Source organism: Canis lupus, chromosome 15, assembly GCF_048164855.1.
Source record: "Canis lupus baileyi chromosome 15, mCanLup2.hap1, whole genome shotgun sequence".
Taxonomy (NCBI): Eukaryota; Metazoa; Chordata; class Mammalia; order Carnivora; family Canidae; genus Canis; species Canis lupus.
The window spans coordinates 58865527-58885689 of record NC_132852.1 but is presented as its reverse complement, the minus strand read 5'-3'; the positions used below and the strand labels follow the sequence as shown (position 1 = coordinate 58885689).

The window sequence follows — 20163 nt, the reverse complement described above, 5'->3', positions numbered from 1 at the left end:
TCAATCTTTTATCCAAGATATCCCAGTAAGACTCCTTCTGTGTTTATATCATATACAAAATGACTTTATTCTCATTACAAAAAAATGTTTCTAAAATTTGAGGCAAATGCTATTTAAGAACTATTCTTTGCTCTCCTTCATTCTCACAGCACCTAGCAGAGTCTTATCTATTTAACAAATCTTTGCTGAATGTTTCTTAATAAAGCTCTAGAGATTTGCAAGGGATTTTTATAGTAAAATTCTCTTTTTCTTTTCCAGTATCCTGTTGAGGAGAGAGGTACTTTCAAACATAATTTACACAATCAATTAGGTTTATCTTCATCTTATGTCATTGTTGTGGATAATTTCAAAGATGACACACGAACAAAAAATATTTATGATTTAATTATATGAGAAGACAGTTTCCAAACTTCACAGTGTGTTATAGGATTACTTCAAAGCCTCCCTCCATTCTTATTTCAGTCATCAAAAAAAAAGGCACTCAGAAAATAAAATGGCAGAAATAAAAAGTCTTCATTAAGTTCTAGAAGGTCAATGTTCTTCAAAGTCACACCTCAAAGCTCAAAAAGTTGGCACCTTGAAATGCAGTACTTTTAGTAGAGGTCAGTCAAGCTGTCCTCAGCAAATTTGCCCTTAAGATTAATTTATTAATCAAAAATATTGGTCTTGACCAAAGGTCACTTGGCAAAGAGCATTTCTAATCAGAGACAGAAAGTAAATGGCATGAAGGAAAACGTTCTTTCATAGTGGAGGAAGAGATGGGATGGGTGTAGATCCTGCTGGGGGGGGTCACTCTAACCTCACTTTGCGGGGAGTGGGGGGCACTGACCTTTCCATATGTTCATGCTCTCCTCAGAGAGTCAGAAGGCAAGTCTTGTGAGAAGATAGATTTGCATTTGAACCCTGCTGCCTCACTTCCAGCTACTGTGACCTTTAGTGAGTTTATTCACCTCCCTAAGCCCTATTTTGCAAACTGGACATATATAAAATCTAGTTCACATAACTCTGAGAGTTAAAGGAGATAAAATGTCAAGACCGGTGTTGGTCAATAGAATTTAATGAAAATCTCTATTCTTTCCTTTATCTCTTTTCTCAGAGCAGATTTTCATTTTTTTTTTCCCCTGCCAAGGCAAATTCCATATTCTTTTGTCACTCCTGGGGTTCCTTCATTCCTCTTCTACATCTTTAGCCTCTTCCTCTCCACTGCCTCCTCCATTTATAAACTTACTCATAACTCCCTCATTTTTTAAAATACAAAAAATTCCCAAACCCTTGCTGCAGCTTGTCTTCTGATTAAGCAGCAATTCTGTATTGAGCCATCCCCCGTTACTATGGAAGTTCTTGAAGACCTTCGCTTGCTGTTCCTTTTTCTATTCATTCTTTAGTGGCTCTAACCACCAGACCCCACTGACAGGAAACTCCAGCAGCCTCCAAATAGCCAAAGCCAAGGCTTGGCTTGGTATGCTGTCTCATGACTGACCACACCTTCATTTTTTTTTTGGTTTTGTTTTTACTTTCTTCCTTCCTTCCTTCCTTCCTTCCTTCCTTCCTTCCTTCCTTCCTTCCTTCCTTCCTTCCTTCCTTTCTCTCTCTCTCTCTCTTTCTTTCTTTCTTTCTTTCTTTCTTTCTTTCTTTCTTTCTTTCTTTCTTTCTTTCTTTTTTCTTTCTTTTCTTTTCTTTTTTTCTTTTCTTTTCTTTTCTTTTCTTTTCTTTCTTTCTTCTTTTTCTTCTTTCTCTTTCTTTCTATTTGCTTATCGTTAAACACTCCTTTGCTTTAGTTTCCTCATTGTTAGGATTTCCTAGTTTGCCTCTCTTCCTATTGCTCTGATCATCACTTGGAGTCCTGTTAGCTGAATCCACTTCTTCAAGTGGATTACCTTTTCAAATTAGTGTTTTCTTTCCTTCAATGTTCTTTCCCTGCTCTTCCTGGGATCTCTTGGAGTCATTGATGAGGGCATTACAATTACTCGTAGTCATCCACTTTATCTTTACTCCTGGGCACAAGGGAAGATCGCACTTTCCCTTCTCCTAACATTACTCTGTAGATAAGCAATCATGGCTTGTGCTGATTCTCCTACCTACACTTCAAGGAGAGTTTTCCCTCTCAGGGCCCAGGGAGCCTCTCTGACATCCAGTGTCACCCATACTTCAGTGTCACTGTGTGGGATATTCTCTTCCTGCAAACCCATGCTTCCTGAATGTTGTTCTCCACCCGACAGCTGGAATCCCCCACTTAAAGCCATCCTGCTTGCCTCTGAGTGAAATCCTTACAGTCCTGCAGACTCTCCTTCATCTCCTTCCTCTTTCTCTCTCACCTTCAGTGTATCTATTCTAACCGTTCTGATCTTTCTCCTTTCCTCCCAAGTTCATGTTCTCTGACCTTCATCTCACAATGAGTGCACATTCTGACATCTCTAACCTAGAATTCCCCTTGCCATTTTTTTTCTTAGTTAACTGATGAATCCACATGTCAGCTTACATGTAATGATTCCTGATACACAAGAAACAATAAATATTTGTAGACTGATTGATAACCTCATTCATTGTTCCAGTTGAGGCTTTCATCAATTCCTATACATACTGCTGAAATAGCCTCTATTTTCCCTGTGACCGTTCTGTCCCTTTTCACCACAGTGTCCTCTACAGAGAGTCTAGTTGGTTGGGGGTGGAATATAACTAGATTTGATCCCCTAATTTTATCTCTTAGTTATTTGTCCCACTTAACTGCATCCTCCAGTGTTAGTACAATCATTTAACACAATAATTAATTAGATAAATGATTAATCTTTTGATTAACATACTGACCAGACACAATGAAAATGCTAATCTTTAGGTGCCATCAAGCAATGTTTTTATCTATGTTGTTTCAAGAGTTAAACATGATGCTTTCTTATGCATAATGCCAACTTAGAAAATTCACTTTTTTAATAACTTCCCCAAAGTTTAAAAGTTTTTTTCTAAAAATAGGTTATATAACTTATAATACAAGAGTCATGTTTTCTTGTCTTTTGGATGCCACTAAATCACAGTTTAGTATCATCAAAGTATATTGAATTTTACACAGCTTACTTTACAGGCAAAAATTGTGAACATAATTCCTTTTCAATAGATATAAAATCTAATAGTAAACTACCCAAAAGGACGGATAATTTATATTGCTTCTTCCAATGAAAGAAACAATAAAACTATGACTTATGAGAATAAGACTATATTGAGAAATTAAAGGAAACGAAGCACTGGAAACCAATGAAAACAACACTAAATATAGTCAGAACAACAAGAACCATATCAACTTTACACCTCTATAGTTAAATACATCTTTATAGATGTAAGGAATATTTCAACAAAAAAAATCTTAATTAGAAAGTATAATGTTTTGTAATATAAATATATGATTCTAGTGGATTTAAGGTAAACAAATAAGCACTATAAAGCAAGCTTATAAAAAAAAAGCAGGCTAATAGGTTGTGTCCAAATATAGGAAAATATATTATTTAAAGGTATTAGGATTGTTGACTGAGGCATTTCTTAAGTATAACCTAATGAAACTTTCTCTTGATATCTAACTTAACAAATTCAGGTTCTTAAGATATTTATTTCAGAAGTAGATTTCATTGTTTAATGGTTTCTGTCTTTCATAAGTTCATATATTACAACATTTGCAGTTCTGGGGATATAAATATAAAACATGTTAACATCCTTTGGTTTTGGATACCCATTAATGGTTTTCTTTGTGTAGGTAGAATTTGTTCATCCCCAAATTGGTAGGCCTCCCTACAAACAGGCTCCTCTATGGAATAAAATAACCTTATTTGTCTTGTTTCTATGTCCTTTACAAAGCTGATTAAGAATAGCTGAATTAATAGTAACGTGGCAAGAATAGATATGACCGTAAAGAATGGCAAAATTATTACTTTAAAATTGATTCCATTTTTAAAATTTTGCGGTAATAAAAGAAGAGATAACATTGCAAGAAATATATTACTGCCCTTGTAAATTTGTGAGAAACCAATAATGAGCAATTCTACATTTGTTGGCTAATGGTATGGTACAACCAAACATTTATCAAAATAAAAATGAGGTCCATATGCATACAAAATCAACTCTTTATCCTAAGTATCATTAGAAACTATAGAGCCCCAAATGAACTCTTGAGGGTAAGGCTCTTAAAATAAAGAATAACATTTTAAGTGCATAGCTATTACAAACTCATTTGATATTCATTTTAATTGCCATGACTATAATGAATATACTTTGTATTCAAACAGATGTCACAAGTACTACTACAGAAGTTCCAATATAATTCAGTCTTAGTTAAGAACGGGTAAATGGATATTTAAAATTGACTGTTATCAGGAAGGAGGAAAAAAAAAGAACCCAATTACAGCAAACATTTGCTCCTTAAAACAGCAAATTAAAGATTTTTATTAAATTGTATTCTTTCTTCTTTGGACATACACAGAACACAATCATACAGAAACACTCGCTACACCAACTACTCCCTTTCTTTGCTTCAGCTGTTCTATAGATCTAACTACCCTGGGAAACAGAAATTGGGAGTATGAAGAATGACTCAGAAGGGAAGGCTGAAATTCACTGTAGAATATTTAGAGACTGGTCTATGAAAGGATTAATAAATATACAATGCCAATCTAGTTTAGCTGAAGGAGTAGGTAATTATGTATGCTGTTTTCTTTTAATTGGCCAGACAAGTTCTAATATTTCCTTTAATCTTCTCTAAAATGGAATATTGAAACCTGGGATCCCTGGGTGGCGCAGCGGTTTGGCGCCTGCCTTTAGCCCAGGGCGCGATCCTGGAGACCCGGGATCGAATCCCACGTCTGGCTCCTGGTGCATGGAGCCTGCTTCTCCCTCCTCCTGTGTCTCTGCCTCTCTCTCTCTCTCTATCATAAATAAATAAAAAAAAAAATTAAAAAAAAAAGAATATTGAAACCTTAAAGTCTACCATGAGAGATCTTCACACTGTAAATTAGAAATGGCGTTTCTTAGTGTATGGTTCACAGAACTACAAATGGATGGTTTTTTTAAGAGCAAACATTCCTGGGCCCCAACCAAGTTCTATCAAATGGGAGTGTGGCCCAGGAATCAGCATTTTGACAAACCTGAGCATTCTGACGCACGCTATTGTTTAAAACAATTGCCTGAAGGTAGAATGAGGTAATACTTAAAATTATGTATTTTCATTTCATTCCAATCAGCAATAGTTTATTAAGCATTAATCTTTGGTGAGTGAAATTTGTATTCATGTATATGCACATTTAGGCAAGCAGCATATGATAAACTTATTTTCAAAGTATAAACTATTAAGTACAATAATCGTCTACAAATGTCGAATCACAAGAAAATAATCTGCGAATGTGCAGATGAACAATTAATTCTAGAGTTCAATTTAGTATTTATTCCCCCTGAAAAGGCATCTGGAGGTTGACAAGAAGTATGTTTAGCTTATTACTAGAAAATATACAAAAATACTGTTTAAAAACAAGTTTATCTTCTTTTTCTTGATGTTTTAGGAACCGCCGGTTTTGAAAAGGAACATAGGCTTCTGAGGGGTTTGTGGGGAAGAGACAGAGGGAAGAGAGAAGGAATGGAGAGCAAGGCCAGGAGCACTAGAGGCAGACTCGTTCTCTTACTTCTGACCTAATTCTCACAGTGCCCAAACTGTGAACTGAACTTATTTAAAAGTCATATTGTGTTTTGGAACCACTAGAGCAAAATTTCAAAAGTGGCAGTTGACTTTGGAGTTGAAGAGAAGCATGTAAGAAGATAAAGCTGATGGTATCAGCTACTATTCTGGTCAGCAGGTTGCCCTCACCCTCACCCTCGTCCACACCCTGAAGATTGAAGACAAATTGAGATCTTTGGAATGCACCTCAATAAGGAGCATTCACTTGTGAAACTCAGTGCCGAGGAAGTCACTAATTGTACCCAGTGCCCTGGATTTTCTTTGATCCTTGGTTGGCTTTTCCATGCATCGAAAACAAGATCCAGTAAAAAAAGAGGCTATATAAGTGCAAACACATGGAAGAACAGGTGGGCCGTAGGGACTTGGAAGGTTTCCCATGGCCCACAGCAGTGGTTTTCAAAGAGTGGTCTCTACACCAGCAATGTTGTCATTGCCTGGGAACTCATGTTATTAGTTCACTCAGGCTTTAAACAAAATACCGCAGCTGGGGAGCTTGCAACACACATTTGTTTTCTCATGGTTCTGGAGGCTGGAAGTTCGCAATCACATTGTCAGCCAATTGGGTTTCTGGTGAGGGCTCTCATCCTGGCTTGCAGATGGCTGCCTTCTCACTGTGTCCTCATGTGGTAGAGAGAAAGAACTGGCTTTCCCTCTTTTTATAAGGCCGCCAATCTCACCAGCTTTATGAACTTGTTTAACCTTAATTACCTACTAAAAGCTCTGTCTGAAATTCAGTCACATTTGGGGTTAGGATTTCATCACACACATTTTGGAAGGACACAATTCAGCCCATTGGACTCATTACATATGAAAATTCTGGAGCCCCACCTCAGACCCAGTGAATCAGAAACCTGTGGAATGGGGCTCAGCAATCTGTGTGTTATTAATGTCCCAGGTTATTTCAATGCCTGCTGAAGTCTGAGAAGCACCAGCCTTCAGGGGAAAAAAAAAATCCCAGTTCCACAGCAGAACACTTAGTTCATGCACCCCCCCTCAAGTCCCACTCCCTCCCTGGCCCCAGTTTCTCCCATGTACTTTCCAACCTTATTCCTTACTGTTCTTACTGAACTCAGCTTTTGCTGAGCTACTTCTGACCATGACCTAAAGGGTCATCCATATTCTGTCTTCTAGACTTCTGCTTACCCTCTTTCGACATCCTCAAATTGTCTTTCTGCCTCTAAGCACTACCTCAACACCTCAGCCACAATCACCTCCTTTCTTCAAACAGCAGAATCACCAATTGTCTGAAACAATCATGTCCACAACCACAGATTTTACTTTCTTAGATTCCACTGGTTACACTTGTCTATAATTTCACCACAAGGCTTTGCACATTAACCCCCCCCCCAAAAAAAAAACCAAATCAAATCAAATCTTTAAAATATCATATTGTTTTATCTAACTCTTCTTTGTAAGTACTCCCCACAATATTGCCTTCAATCCAATACTGATTTTGGGCAGCAAATAGCCCACCGGTCTGTGATGGAGCATGATGCCACTTCTAAAGTTGCTTATTATTAAAAATAATCAATACACTATTTGCTATGTATGAAGTTAAGTGCATCAAAGCCTATAGTAAGCATTAGCACATGACCCCAGGAAATTCTCACTCACCTATAGTAGGCATTATGATGCCTATTTGAATGAAAAAAAAAAAACAAACAAACACCTGGATATTAAGGCTTAAGAGTTCAATTAACTCCACCAAAGTCACTTACCTGAAGAGTGGCAAGGCTGAAAAGTGTGAACATTTGTTTCTTTCAGAGCACATCCTCTATTTCTACTCTGTTATACTATAGACTGAGGGATTTCGTTTTCCGTCAACATCCTGAATTTGCTGCCAAGAACTCCAAAGCATATGGATCTCTTGGAAAAGATATTTTGAGGGCAACCTTTGGAAATTCTTTATTTTTCTACACTCCGAACCACACACACACGCATGCACACACATACATCCTGAGGCATTGCTAAAAGTAAGCTATCACGAAAAAAAATTAGGTCGAACTTCTTGAGCAAACAGATACTATTAAGTGCCTATAGATAATAAAGAACTCTAAATTTTACTGCTCTTCTACATGCCATTTATCTCGGGCAGCCTTAAGAATGCTTTCAGTTGTACGTTAAGGACAACTGAAGAACTCAGACGGTAGTGGTTGAAAGTTCACAAGTGGCTCTGATACACTTTTGACCGAAGCAACTACTGATAATTAAGCACCAGAAACACAGATACACACACGTAGGCACAAAAAAACTGCAAAAAAAACTCAGAGTTTAAAACAATGCAATTTTTTCCTAAAAGCTTAAAACAATGCAATGTTTTCCTAAAATCATACTTTTCTCAGTTTCATTCTCCAGAAAACAAGTGATCGTTTACTTTTTTCACAGCTGCCTGCACTTTGGAGACTGGCCTCTAAGATAATACGTCGCACCTGTTGGATTGTTTAGGTAATTCCAAGCACCAGCTGAGATAGTAATTACAAGGAACACTCCATTCTCAGCCTACCTGGGGTGTTCAACAACCTCGACATCTTGCAGAAATAGGAGACGTACTGCTCGCAGTGCTCGGCACTGCTGGTGACGGCGCTGATCTGGTCCATGGAGGCACTGTAAACGAGCTGTGTCACCGAGTACTTTTCTGGGCTGTAGCCCACCACCGTGGTCTGCATCTGCAAATCGTGAGACACTATGGTCCACACTTTGTCCTCTGTGGGGAGAAAAATACCAGGAAAAGGGATCATTAGGATGCAAATCCTTCTTCCAATGGCCGAAAATACTGAGCTGCACTTTCCCTGAACTGATGGAGCAAAGAGCTGAGGATTGCCATCCTTCAGGTTCTATCCTGCAAGTTCTCCTTATATGTAGGTGAATTATAAAGAGATGCTTTTTATTAAAACCAAATGCAAGGGGCATCTGGGCATCTCTGTCAGCTAGGTGGCCCATTCTTGCTTTGGGCTCAGGTCAGGAGCTCAGGGCCCTGGGATGGGGCTCCGCCTCCTCAGGCTCTGTGCTCAGCATGGAGTCTGCATCAGGATGCTCTCGCTCCCTCTGCCTCTCCCCTACTTGCTCATTCTTTCTCCTACTCTCTACAATAAATAAATCTTAAAAAAAAACAAAAAACAACAACCACAAACAACAAACCAAACCAAAATGCAAGATACCTCTTAAGCAGAGAAAACAGCTCGTGTCTCTGGTTGATGCTAAGGTCCACAGCACTGAATGTGAGGCTCATTATATTCCCACTTCTTCCTGACTCCCTAACCCATCACTCCTCTGGTACAATAGTATTTGCTCCTTCCAAACTGAACTGTGCTCTCTCAAGCTCTGAATCTCTGTCTATGCTGTTCGCTCCAATCAGAATGTGCATCCTCCTCTTGTCAACAAATGTTCCTCTCACCCTGACCTTTCAGGTAAAATTGGAGCCTCATTCTGTGTGACTGAAATGCTCTATAAGCAGGCAACGATACAAATGAGTAATTACCTTGATGCTTTGGACCCTGAAAATTTCAATGTGTGAAAAGGAGAAGCGAATCTAAGATTGATGAGGTTAAATTATGACCTGATCTATTCCTGAATTTGAATGAGAAACATAGCCATGAACCCATAATTTTTCTTCATAAAAAATGCAGACCTACGTCCTAGCTCTGTCCACTGGGAAAGGCCCCAAACAAGGACAACCTGTAGCACCAGATTATCATCACTCAATATGATTTTTCATTAAGAGGAAACAGGGCTGCTGGATGAAGTGACTGATTTCAGGGCTAGAAATGCACAAGATAAGCCTGGAACATAATGTCACATAGAAACAAATAAGCTATTGGAAACAGGGGGCATTTAAAAAAAAAAAAAAAAGACACCAGGATCAGAGAAGAATGATTTTAACATCAGTGAGAATATCCTGCAATGGGATAAAATACGTCAGGGATGTTTAATTCTAGGAGTTCATAAAAATAAAAAAGAAATGTTCAGTCTTAAGGAAATGCCAAGTAACTAACCCATTATTTTGAATATTAGGAATAAGGACTACGAAGCCAACACTTAGCACATCTTACCAGTAGGAACCATAACATCACTAAATGCTCTCTTTATGGAAATATTTCAGCTCATAAATGAAGACTAAGTGATGGAATTAGGGGACCCTCATTTTGTAACTCCTAACACACAGGATCTAGGCAATGGTTATTTGCAGCTGCTAACATAGCCGTGAGTCAAACCGGAGGAGACATGTCTTCTGTGGGAGTACACAACCCAACCTGGGGAGCAGTGTGGACAAGATCAAACATGAGTTTCACTGAGCATACGGTCCTGACTGCCAACTTCTAGGAAATACAGGGTCCAGCTGCTCAAGACAAAGCCTTGGAGTCCCCACTATATCCCCCCTTTCTTCTACACTCATCATCCAACCTATCAGTTAATCCAGTCTGCTCTATCTCCTCCATTGGGATCTGAGCACTCCTGCCCGCCCCCCGCCCCTCACTGCTCAGGTCAAAGCCCCCACCTCCTCTTGCCCCATCCCACAGTACCTTCCAACCAGCCCCTGCTTTCCCCTTGTGCTCTCACCCCTACCCTATACCCAGCAGCCAAGCTGAGCCTCTGCAAATAGAAGCCAAGTTCAGATACTCTGCTCCAAGCCCTCACGTGGCACTAGGTCTCATTCAGAGGAAAAGTCTAGCTGTTGTAACAGTGGAGGGCCCTTTGTGGTCTAGCTCCACCTTGCCACCACCCTCTCCTGCCCTCCTCACCTCCCCCCTGCTCCTCCAGCCACAAGGGAGCCTGCCTCCATCAGCGCAGTCAGGGAGCCCTTCCTGGGAGCCTTTGCTCTCCCTCTGTCCTTGGAGGCCACGGGGCCCTCTGTCTGCCCCACTGCCACCCTCGCCTCTCCTGGTCCCATCCCCACCACAGCTCTTTTCTATCTCCGGGTCCGGCTCTGTTTTTTCCCTAGGATTTATCCTTCTCTGACACTGCACATTTTCATTCTGGCCGTCTCCCCACGTTAGATGCAGGGGTAGGCAGGCGTTGTTTCCAATGCTGGATGCGCAGTGCCTGGAACAGCAGCTGGCACACAGCAGGCCTTCACCATATATTAGTATGAATTAAGAAAACACAAGTAGAACACAAAGACCTTGGTCTAGGAACGTCCTAAAGCACTGTGGTTGGGGATTTGGCACTGCCATGACTTTCCCGAACGACCCTGGACAAGCCCCTTGGTTCTAGACTGCAGTTTCCCCTCATGGCTTACAAAATGCCTCTGCATCAGAATCCTTTGCACCTTGCTCTTCTTCAACTAAACAATTCAATTACGGAGCCTGTGTCATGGCACATTTTCCAAAAGATAATGGTTTTCCATGTTCACCGTTGGCATGATCAGATGGTCTTCCCCTGGCTCCTCCGAGAAAGCAAAGAAACTATAACATATTTTAATCATCGTCTCTCTTTCTGACATGATTCTGACAACACACTGATTGCCATTTATTTATTTATTTATTTATTTATTTATTTATTTATTGTTTTTTTACTGATTGCCATTTATATTCAGACCTTCACGTTTACCTTCCGCTAAGTCAAGATCCATTAGTTAAATAAGGGTAAGTCATCTCTTTTCTGATAAAATCAGCCTCTAGTATAGAGGCTCTCCAGTGTTATGACAGTACTCACTACTTACCTTTAAAAAACAAAACCAAATCCTTACCAGGACCTCATCCTTGTCCCGTAGCGATATTTCAAAACTTTCATTCTTTAAGTCATAATGAAATAGTCATTTTAACTCTGGGCCTTTTTAAAAGTAACAAACCCCTTTTTAATTTACACAAAATAATGTTCATAACGGCAGACATTAATTAAGCAAGTAAAATAAAAATGGTCACCTACTAGGGTCTCTGTCAATGACTTTAAAAATATTAACCAATTTATTAATATTGATGAGTCTCTAACATTTTGGTCCTAGTGGCTGCTGGGCCCTAAACCCTACATCCATGCATTTCAGCACACAATTTAGTATCAGTCCTCAGGGCACCATTTTCTTTATACTTGTTTTATAGCCCATTCACTCATTCAGCAAACATTACTGGGTACCCACTACATGACAGATACGGAGCTAGGGAAACCACAAAGAAAAGAAATTCTGAATTTTTGGAGTCTTATACTCTAGTGGGGAGAAAACAGACAATAAGCCAAAGATTAAAATAATATATATAGGTAGCACCCAACAATGGTGAGGAAAAACTACAACAGGGACTGGAAGAACAGGCTGTGTGTAGATTGCAATTTTTTAAATTGAAGTTTAATTGATACTCAATATCCTATTAGTTTCAGGTATACATCATAGTGATTTGATATTTTTATACATTGTAAAATGATCCCCATGACAAGTCTAGTTACCATCTGTCACTGTACTAATTACAATATTATTGACTATATTCCCTATGCTGTACCTTACATTCCTGTGATTTATTTATTTTATAGCTGGAAGTTTATAGCTCTTAATTCCCCTTAACTATTTTGCCCATCTCCCAACCCCTCCCCATCTAGTAACCAAGTTTGTTTCCTGAAACTGTTCATCTGTTTTTGTTTTGTTTCTTTTTTTTAGATTCCACCATATGAAATCATATGGTGTTTGTCTGTCTTTGTCTGATTACATTTTTTTTAAATGCAGAGGAAACCGTGACAGCCCTCACTAAGTGACGTCTGAATAAACAAAGTCATTGTCCAGCAAGCCATGTGGATGTCTGGGGAAAAGTATTCCAGACAGAGGAAGTGCAAATGAAAACATTCTAATTCTGGAATATTCCTGTATTGTTCAGGTATGCAAGGAGGCCAGCAAATGAGAAAGGAAAAAACAGCAGGAATTAAAGTCTGAGGTGTAATGCGGATGGGTGGGTGTGACCTTGAAGTGAGATAGAAAGCCCTTGGCATTAGAAGGTTGGAAGCAAGTTAATGTAGCATGCTTCAACTTATTCTCTGACATTCAATTCTTTATTTCAATAGAGCTATACTTCAGAAAGGCTTGAAAAAAAAAGAATATATATATGTACATATAAATACACATATACACACACATATATATGTACATATATATATATACTCACACACACTCATAGATATATGTATAAAGATTTAAAACCTTTTAGTGTTGTGGCATTACATAAAGTAATATGTAAACTCTATTTTAATGGCATAAAGCAACTACTGTTGATGCATCTTTGCAAATTATTTTTTAATGCTTGCATGTTACGCTTGAGCCATTAAATCTTAAGTGACAAATGTATATTAACAATTTTGCAGATATCCACCGCGTCTCGAAGAAAGTTATACTGTATAATTTTTTCTTTGCTAGTATCATAAGTGAAAAATTAAGAATCTTATTCCCATATTTGTAACGTGTTTACATAATCTGTGTTATCAGTTATGTGCGTGATGCAAATAGAAACTACTATGTATAGCAAATTCTAAATTTCTGCCACTGTTCCATGTTCATGAAGAAGCAATTGATAAACTAGTATATTTCAAATACTCTCTTTGGATTAGTGTGTCATGAAAGTGCCTTCTGTGATTACTGAGAGCTTAGTATCTGTTTCATCATGCAATTGCATATTTAAAAATTATCTCACTGTACAATGTTTTCAGTACAGATGATATAGTTATATTTTCCAAATACTGGGACACATATGGAGCGCATTGTGGAAATGTATCCTTCTGCTTGGAAATAAACAGAGTCCTCAAGATTACCCAGCTTAGTTGTGTTGACACGAGTACATCAGAAAGGTCCTTCTGCTGCCTCTACCCGTGACCTCACATCCTCATCCTATTTGTAATTCTCAAACAATTCCCTTCATGAGAACTCAGTTCTTTGGAGCTCTGGCCAGGAACTGATAAAGCCAGGAAATGACCAGTGGAAAAACAAACAAACAAAACAAAAACAAAGAATAAGTCATTCCAGGATATAACCAGCTTCTTTATCATGTATATATGGCTGTTTTTGACTCTTCCACATTATCCAATACAATCTGAGTTCATATTACAGGTCATATTGTAATAAAAGTCTAATCTAAGCTGAATCCAGTAGGGAAAAAATGGGTATATGCATCTAAGTGTTTTTGATTTTCAAACCATATCACTATACTGGTTGAGGACCAATTTGTTAATCTGAGAGATTTCTTCCTCACCTTTATTCATCTTCTAAAAAAAGAGAATACACTGTAAACTACCTAAATTTAAAATAGTTTATAAAATATATTGGAGGGGCATAATGAACATCTGCTTACAGTCCAAATTCCTTAGAAACCTTGGCCTATTATGCCAGGAATGACTTTGAGTTTCTCACTCTCAGAGTAACATAATGGGAACTGAACAGGATACATGTCTCTCAACATTTTCCATATTGCATGTAAATCTTGGCTGCTGAGTAAAACTAGTAGATTCAATTTTGTATATCCTTAAGTTTCTCCTCCAATAAACTGCATTCCAATAACTTTATCTGTCACTTTCTTTGGGCACAGAAGTCTTAATGGCTATTAGACTGATTCCATTAATCAAAGATTGAACACTAACTATGAGCAGGAGATGAGCAAGGATCTCCAATTAAATGCTACAGCATTAATAAGAATTGTTTTTGCAAAACTTAAAATTTGCAGCCTTAGAGGAACACATATCCAAGGAAAGAAGCCTAACATTTGAAGGAAGCCATGTTCTCAAGTGGAAAATTTTGAATACCAAATAACATCAATGTAAAATCTTGAAGGACATCCATTGTGACTCTCTTCTATTAGAGATTAAGAAGCCAAGTCTTAAGAGGGATAAGAGACTTGCTGAAATGACCATAAAGAGAGTGGCAAAATGATGGAGACTTTGTCTCCTGGTTCTGGATTTAGTACTCTTTTCACTCCTCATCCCTTTGACTCAGTGGTGACATGGTTGGTGACACATCAACATTTTTACTGTCTTCCCCATTGCTTCCCCATAGCAATCCACTAATGTTCAGGGGGTAGGGCAAAAATCTGGATAGATTTTTTAAATGACAATATAACCTATTGCACTTAGAAAAATGTCATAAAACAGTAATGCACACATTCACAACTATTTATTGAACTCCTAACTGGTTTCATCAGTTATGTTCTGGGGATACAAGAATAACAGACTTGAGTTCCTGTTCTCAATAAGCTTGTAATCCATTGATGGTAACAGAACATTAAGCTTGAAATTACAAATCACCTACAAGTGCTAAAATGGAGATATGCACAGGCCACTGCGAGTTCCTACAGAAAGCCCATATGACCCAGATATAGAAAGTTATGAAATGACCAGACGGACATGGCACTTGAAACTTTAACTATAAAGGTTAAATAGTGATGAGCTATATGAAGGGTAAGGTAAAGGTCAGTTTCATTCTTCTTATAGTTCAGACCAAATACTTTGGAGAAAAAAAAGGATTTAGTAGATGGGATCTAGATCAATTGGAGATTGAAGTGTCTGCAATAGTGAAATATAAGATTGCAGAGCCCCAACAATTGTGCATGAGTCGAAAGGTCTAGTGCATGGTTATAGGTGGGTGTTGGAAAATTCTGAAGATAAAATATCAACTCATATTTTAAAAATATTTCTTCAAGGCTACATATGACACGCCCATAGCTAAAATCATCCTCAACAATGAAAAGTTGAAACCTTTTCCTCTAAGATCAGGAGCCTGCCAAGGGGAATAAGATTAGGGATATGCACGGGCTTTAATTTTATATTTGATGTTGTTTTTTCCTAATCTGGGGGTTGGATATAAGCTAGAAATATTCCACACTGAAACAAACAATTAAGGAGTATTTTATTTCTGAGATCCAGATCTGAGATCCAGATCTCTACAAAAGTTAACAATTGGACCAAAATTGGTCATTTTACATGAGCTATGTGTGCTTTACTAAGTCACACAATAGTTTCTTAAATTATTAATAACCACTTGTCATTATTTGAAGTATTAATTTCAACAAAATTGCCTACAAATCTTTCAGATAGAAAGACCCAGCACAATGTTAGGTTATAGTATGGTCTTTTTTTTTTTTTTTTTGTCATTTTAAGAGGATCTATTTGAAAATCTTATTAGTTTTTCAAGTGTGTCAGCTTGAGGACCCTAAATTTCATATATCATTATTTGGCTTGGAAGATTTTCTCAATAAGTATAATGCTACTGACACAACTTAAATTATTAGAAATTTGGTGTCATATTTGTGTCCCCCAATAGATAGTGTGCGAGCATTACAAGCCTCTCTGTAGCCTAATCTCTAATAACAGAGAAGCCATCTCACAATGGCAGGCCGTGGTAGTTGGAATCATTCATAACGCCAGCTATGTATGCAGTTCAGGTGGCACAGGCATCCTGAATCACATGTCAAGAAATAAGGTATGTAAAGCAGATGGAACCTCTGCAGGAAGCAGTGAGGAAATGAGCTCAAAGTACAGATGATGTTCTGCAGGTGGTGGAAAGTGTTGATTATTTTTATGCTCACAATTCCGGCCCAGAGACGGATGACAAATCGAGTGCTGTGAACATGTACAAATAATGGTGGATCATTCTCACCCACCCAACGTACAATTTGGAGCTTATTTGTGTCTTTTTTTTTTTTTTTTTCTAAGAAGGCATTAGCTATTTTCTGGGAAGAAGGATATTTGTTAATGTTTTTGTTCCATTGCAGGGATGTTAAAATTCTTTTACAATACAGCTGTGGTTACTGACTGCATTTCTGTCAATACTTAGACAAGCTAATCTTCCCTTTCCTTTCCTCTCACACGAGGTGGAGATGTGGCCCCTGTGTATTTGACAGTCGGGAGTCCACCTCTGTGGCAACAAGGAGTGTTGTTCCCCTTGAGCAAGGAAATGCTACTCTTCTTGTCGCTTATAACATATTAGATTCTGAGCTCAGTTCCAACTTGGGACTAAGGAAATGTCATCCAGGATCAGTGACTGACCATTCCTGTGGACCTTTAAAGATAACATCTCCTGTTATTTAAGAATACCTTGAAATATGCTGCACACACTAGGTTAAAAAAAAATCATTCTTCAAATAATTACTCTCCCACACTGGCCTACCTGTTGCTGGGCTGTGGCAAGCAGCCCCATCTCAGGGCCTGGCTGCCCCTGTGCCTTCCCGGTGTCCCCCCACCTGCTCCCAGGACTAACTCTTTCACTTCCGTTTAGTCTTGACTCAGATGGCAGATCTCACTAGGCCCACCCTGCCTGCCATCTTCAAACTTACAACCCACCCTGCCCTTTACCTACTTTGTTGTTTCCTAGCACATACGGCCTTCTAACATATAGTATATAATTTACTTACTTGAAATGCTTATTTTGTGTTGTCTGCTTCCCCTACCACTTTCCTCAAAGACCATACACTCCACTATGCTGGAGAACTTTTTAAAATAACATCTTTACTGGTATACTCAAATTCTTAGCACGGTGCCTAGCAGTCTGCAGAAGTTCAAGAAATCTTGTGCTAATTATATACCTTATTCCTTTCTTCATTTAGCTTCCAACAAGCTTCTATCACTATCATCATCAGTGATTCCTGTAAAGGACCCATTTGAAATATATAGTTCATGGGGTTATGGCTCACACCAGAGAGCTCTACGATATTAAGCTTAAAAAAAAAAAAGCATTTAGAAAGTCTTTACAGGTGAAAGAAACAAAGTGATATTTGGAATTGTAGAGGACTGGTATTGTACTTGCAATATTTACAAGATATTAAACTGCAGCGATTTTTAAAAGAGCAACATAAAAATATATCTAAAATGCAATAAGCATCTTAAAACCATCACTGTTTCTTTCTAGGTTGAATAGTAAGAGAGTAAGTGTTCTCTGCTAAGTATGGGAGGCTTCTTTCCATGGTAAGAGTTTCAGGAACAGAGGAGCTTTCATTTATGAACAACTTGCTTCATTCCAAGTGCAGTTCTAGGCCCCGGGCACATAAAGATAAGTAATGGCCGTTTAAAGCCATCAAAAAACTAGCAAGAGGAGGGAAATACACAAAATAAGTGATGACGGTACAACCTGAAAAAGTAACTGCTAATTTTCAGGCAACTGCCAGAATAATCCAAATAATAAGATTTAGTATATAAATCATAAACCCACTTATAACCTACACCGAGTTCTTTAATGGTTTAAAATTCTCTAGCATTAAAATAAATAAATAAATAAATAAATAAATAAATAATAAATAAATAAATAAAATTCTCTAGCATTGTATTTTATACATTTTGTTGTTGTTGTTGGGGAATTTTATTTTCTGTTAGTATTTAGTTTAGTATATGTGCTGCCAAAGCGAGCACTGTTAGTATTTAGTTTAAATCTGATTTGTAACAGGCTAACTTGAGAAATTACATTCTTCCTGAAGTTTCTATCTAAAAAGCTTTGATGTAGTGGCACACATAAAGCTGGAAATGATAGTCTGATTTTCTATTAACAGAATAGAATCTCACCAGATGGGCCTTCCTTTCGTGTTGACCCAAGCTCACATCACTGTCTGCTCCCTGAAAGTTTGCGAGATCAAGTTTACCTCTTCAGGGGTGGTAAAGGCTGCGGTGTAAGCAACTTTCTATCAGAGGATTTGTGGCCCTTCCTCCCTTCATCAAACCCAGGCACCGGGCTTAATTAAAAAAAAAAAAAAAAAGCAAAGTTGATACAGATAACATTTATCACCTTGGAAGAAAAATCCCCAAATAATCAACTCCTCTAAGTATTTAATTTTCCCCATTAACTCAGTTTCTCTTCACTGAAGCAGCTCTCATTGTGGGGGACATTAGCAAGACAGTCTGACAGATTAAGTTCCTTGGTAAGGATAATTAGCTAGAAATAACTTTTTAGGGAAAGAAACCCTTAAAATATCAGAGTTAACATATTCGAAGGGACTAAAACTGGTGTTCTCACTTTAATTTTAACAGAAGTACAAATGTGTTCCGTGGTTTCACTTTTTAGAAATGATTCTCTGTGAAGCTTCCTAAATCCTCAGTTGACTCTAAACGCATCAAGTTCTGTCCTCCTGCCAGGAATGCTGCCTCCTGGCCCAGCTCTTCTTGGTCCATCGGGGTTCAGATGGTAAGCACTTTGTTGAAAATACTGCCCACTTCCCAACCCCTAGTACCCTACCAAGTAAGATGTGCATCCATCTCCATCTGCTTCCTTAAAAGTCTATATTAACCAATGTGTTTGCATTTCTCATTTCACATTTGTAATATTTTTTTGTAGTCACAGTTTTGTTAAGTCACTCACTGAGAGCAATGTGGGCATCAGTGCCATTGCTTACTCCTCCTATTGTCTAACAGAGTACCTGCTACAGGTACTCAAGTGCTCAATAAATACTAAACTACTGAAGACATATTGGGCATGATAAAGTTAAATCATACTGGGACCCACAAAATGGAGTCTGAGGAAATTAAATACTGGGTATTTAAAGATATTAAGAAATTATGATTGGTTATTAGCTATGAAAATGTGATTTGGGGTATGCTTTCTGAAAAAGAACCATGATCCTTAATAGATACAGGCTAAAATATCACTAAGGTCTGGGACTTGCTTCAAAGTAATTCCATAGCAGGAAGGAGAAAGCCAAATTAATCAAAATTGGCTGTCACTGACCACTTGTAGCAGCTGGGTAATGGGCCTCCAGGACCCTGTATGGTGTTGTAATTCTGGATATGTTTGGAAGCTGATCATCTAGCAGAGAAAATATATTTTTCAAACAATAACCAAAGGATCATTATAATTTGTATTCATTTTATGTAGGAATTTTAGAGTCTATTTTTTATCTTGAATAAGCGAATGGTCATCACATGAGTATTCTCATGACTTATTGTCATTACCCCTCAATTTTTCGAAAATAGAAAAAGGTTAAAATAATTAATGTGCAATTATCAAATATAATTTAGAGGTAGTGGGTATTTTGGAAACATAGAATCAGTGGGGGCGTGGAGGGAGAAAAGAGTACACAAGTGCAAGTGGGAAGAAGGAAAGAAGAAAGAAGATAGTAAGGAAAGAAGGAAAGAAGGAGATAGGAAGGCAAGAAGAAGAACGAAAGAGAACGGACAAAAAGTGGGGAGAATAGAGGCCATGCACATGTCCGTGTCCATAAATGAAGTTTTATTGGAACATGGCCATGCTGATTTGTTGACACATTGTCTCTGGCTACCACTACACCATGGACACGGTGTCAAGGAGTTGAGACAGATACCATGTGGCTCCCAAAACCTAAGACCCTCACTCTGCAGACATTTATGGAAGAAGGTTACTAACCCCATAACAAAAGTGACAAGTGAGAAAGCAGAAAGAAGAAAGAAAAAGAAGAAAGACACCTAGCTTTATAGGAATGTGTAAACCTCCTAGAATGAAGCTGACAGATGACACTTCCCAAAGAGTGACCAACCAGATAAGGGGACAAATCAGTGAAGAGGGACGGAGGAGGATTTAACACACCCAAGCCCAGGGGCTG

At 38.2% G+C, this 20163-nt stretch overlaps 1 protein-coding gene across 6 annotated transcripts in view; it reads right to left on the bottom strand.

Annotated features, from left to right (window-relative positions):
• Positions 1-20163, bottom strand: part of CNTNAP2 (contactin associated protein 2) — a 1976111-nt gene that overhangs the window by 651615 nt on the left and 1304333 nt on the right. For all 6 annotated transcript variants that reach the window (XM_072777573.1, XM_072777574.1, XM_072777575.1 and 3 more), the window contains one exon: positions 8211-8411. In XM_072777573.1, the coding sequence (XP_072633674.1) occupies positions 8211-8411 (201 nt within the window). The remainder of the gene's footprint in view (positions 1-8210; positions 8412-20163) is intronic.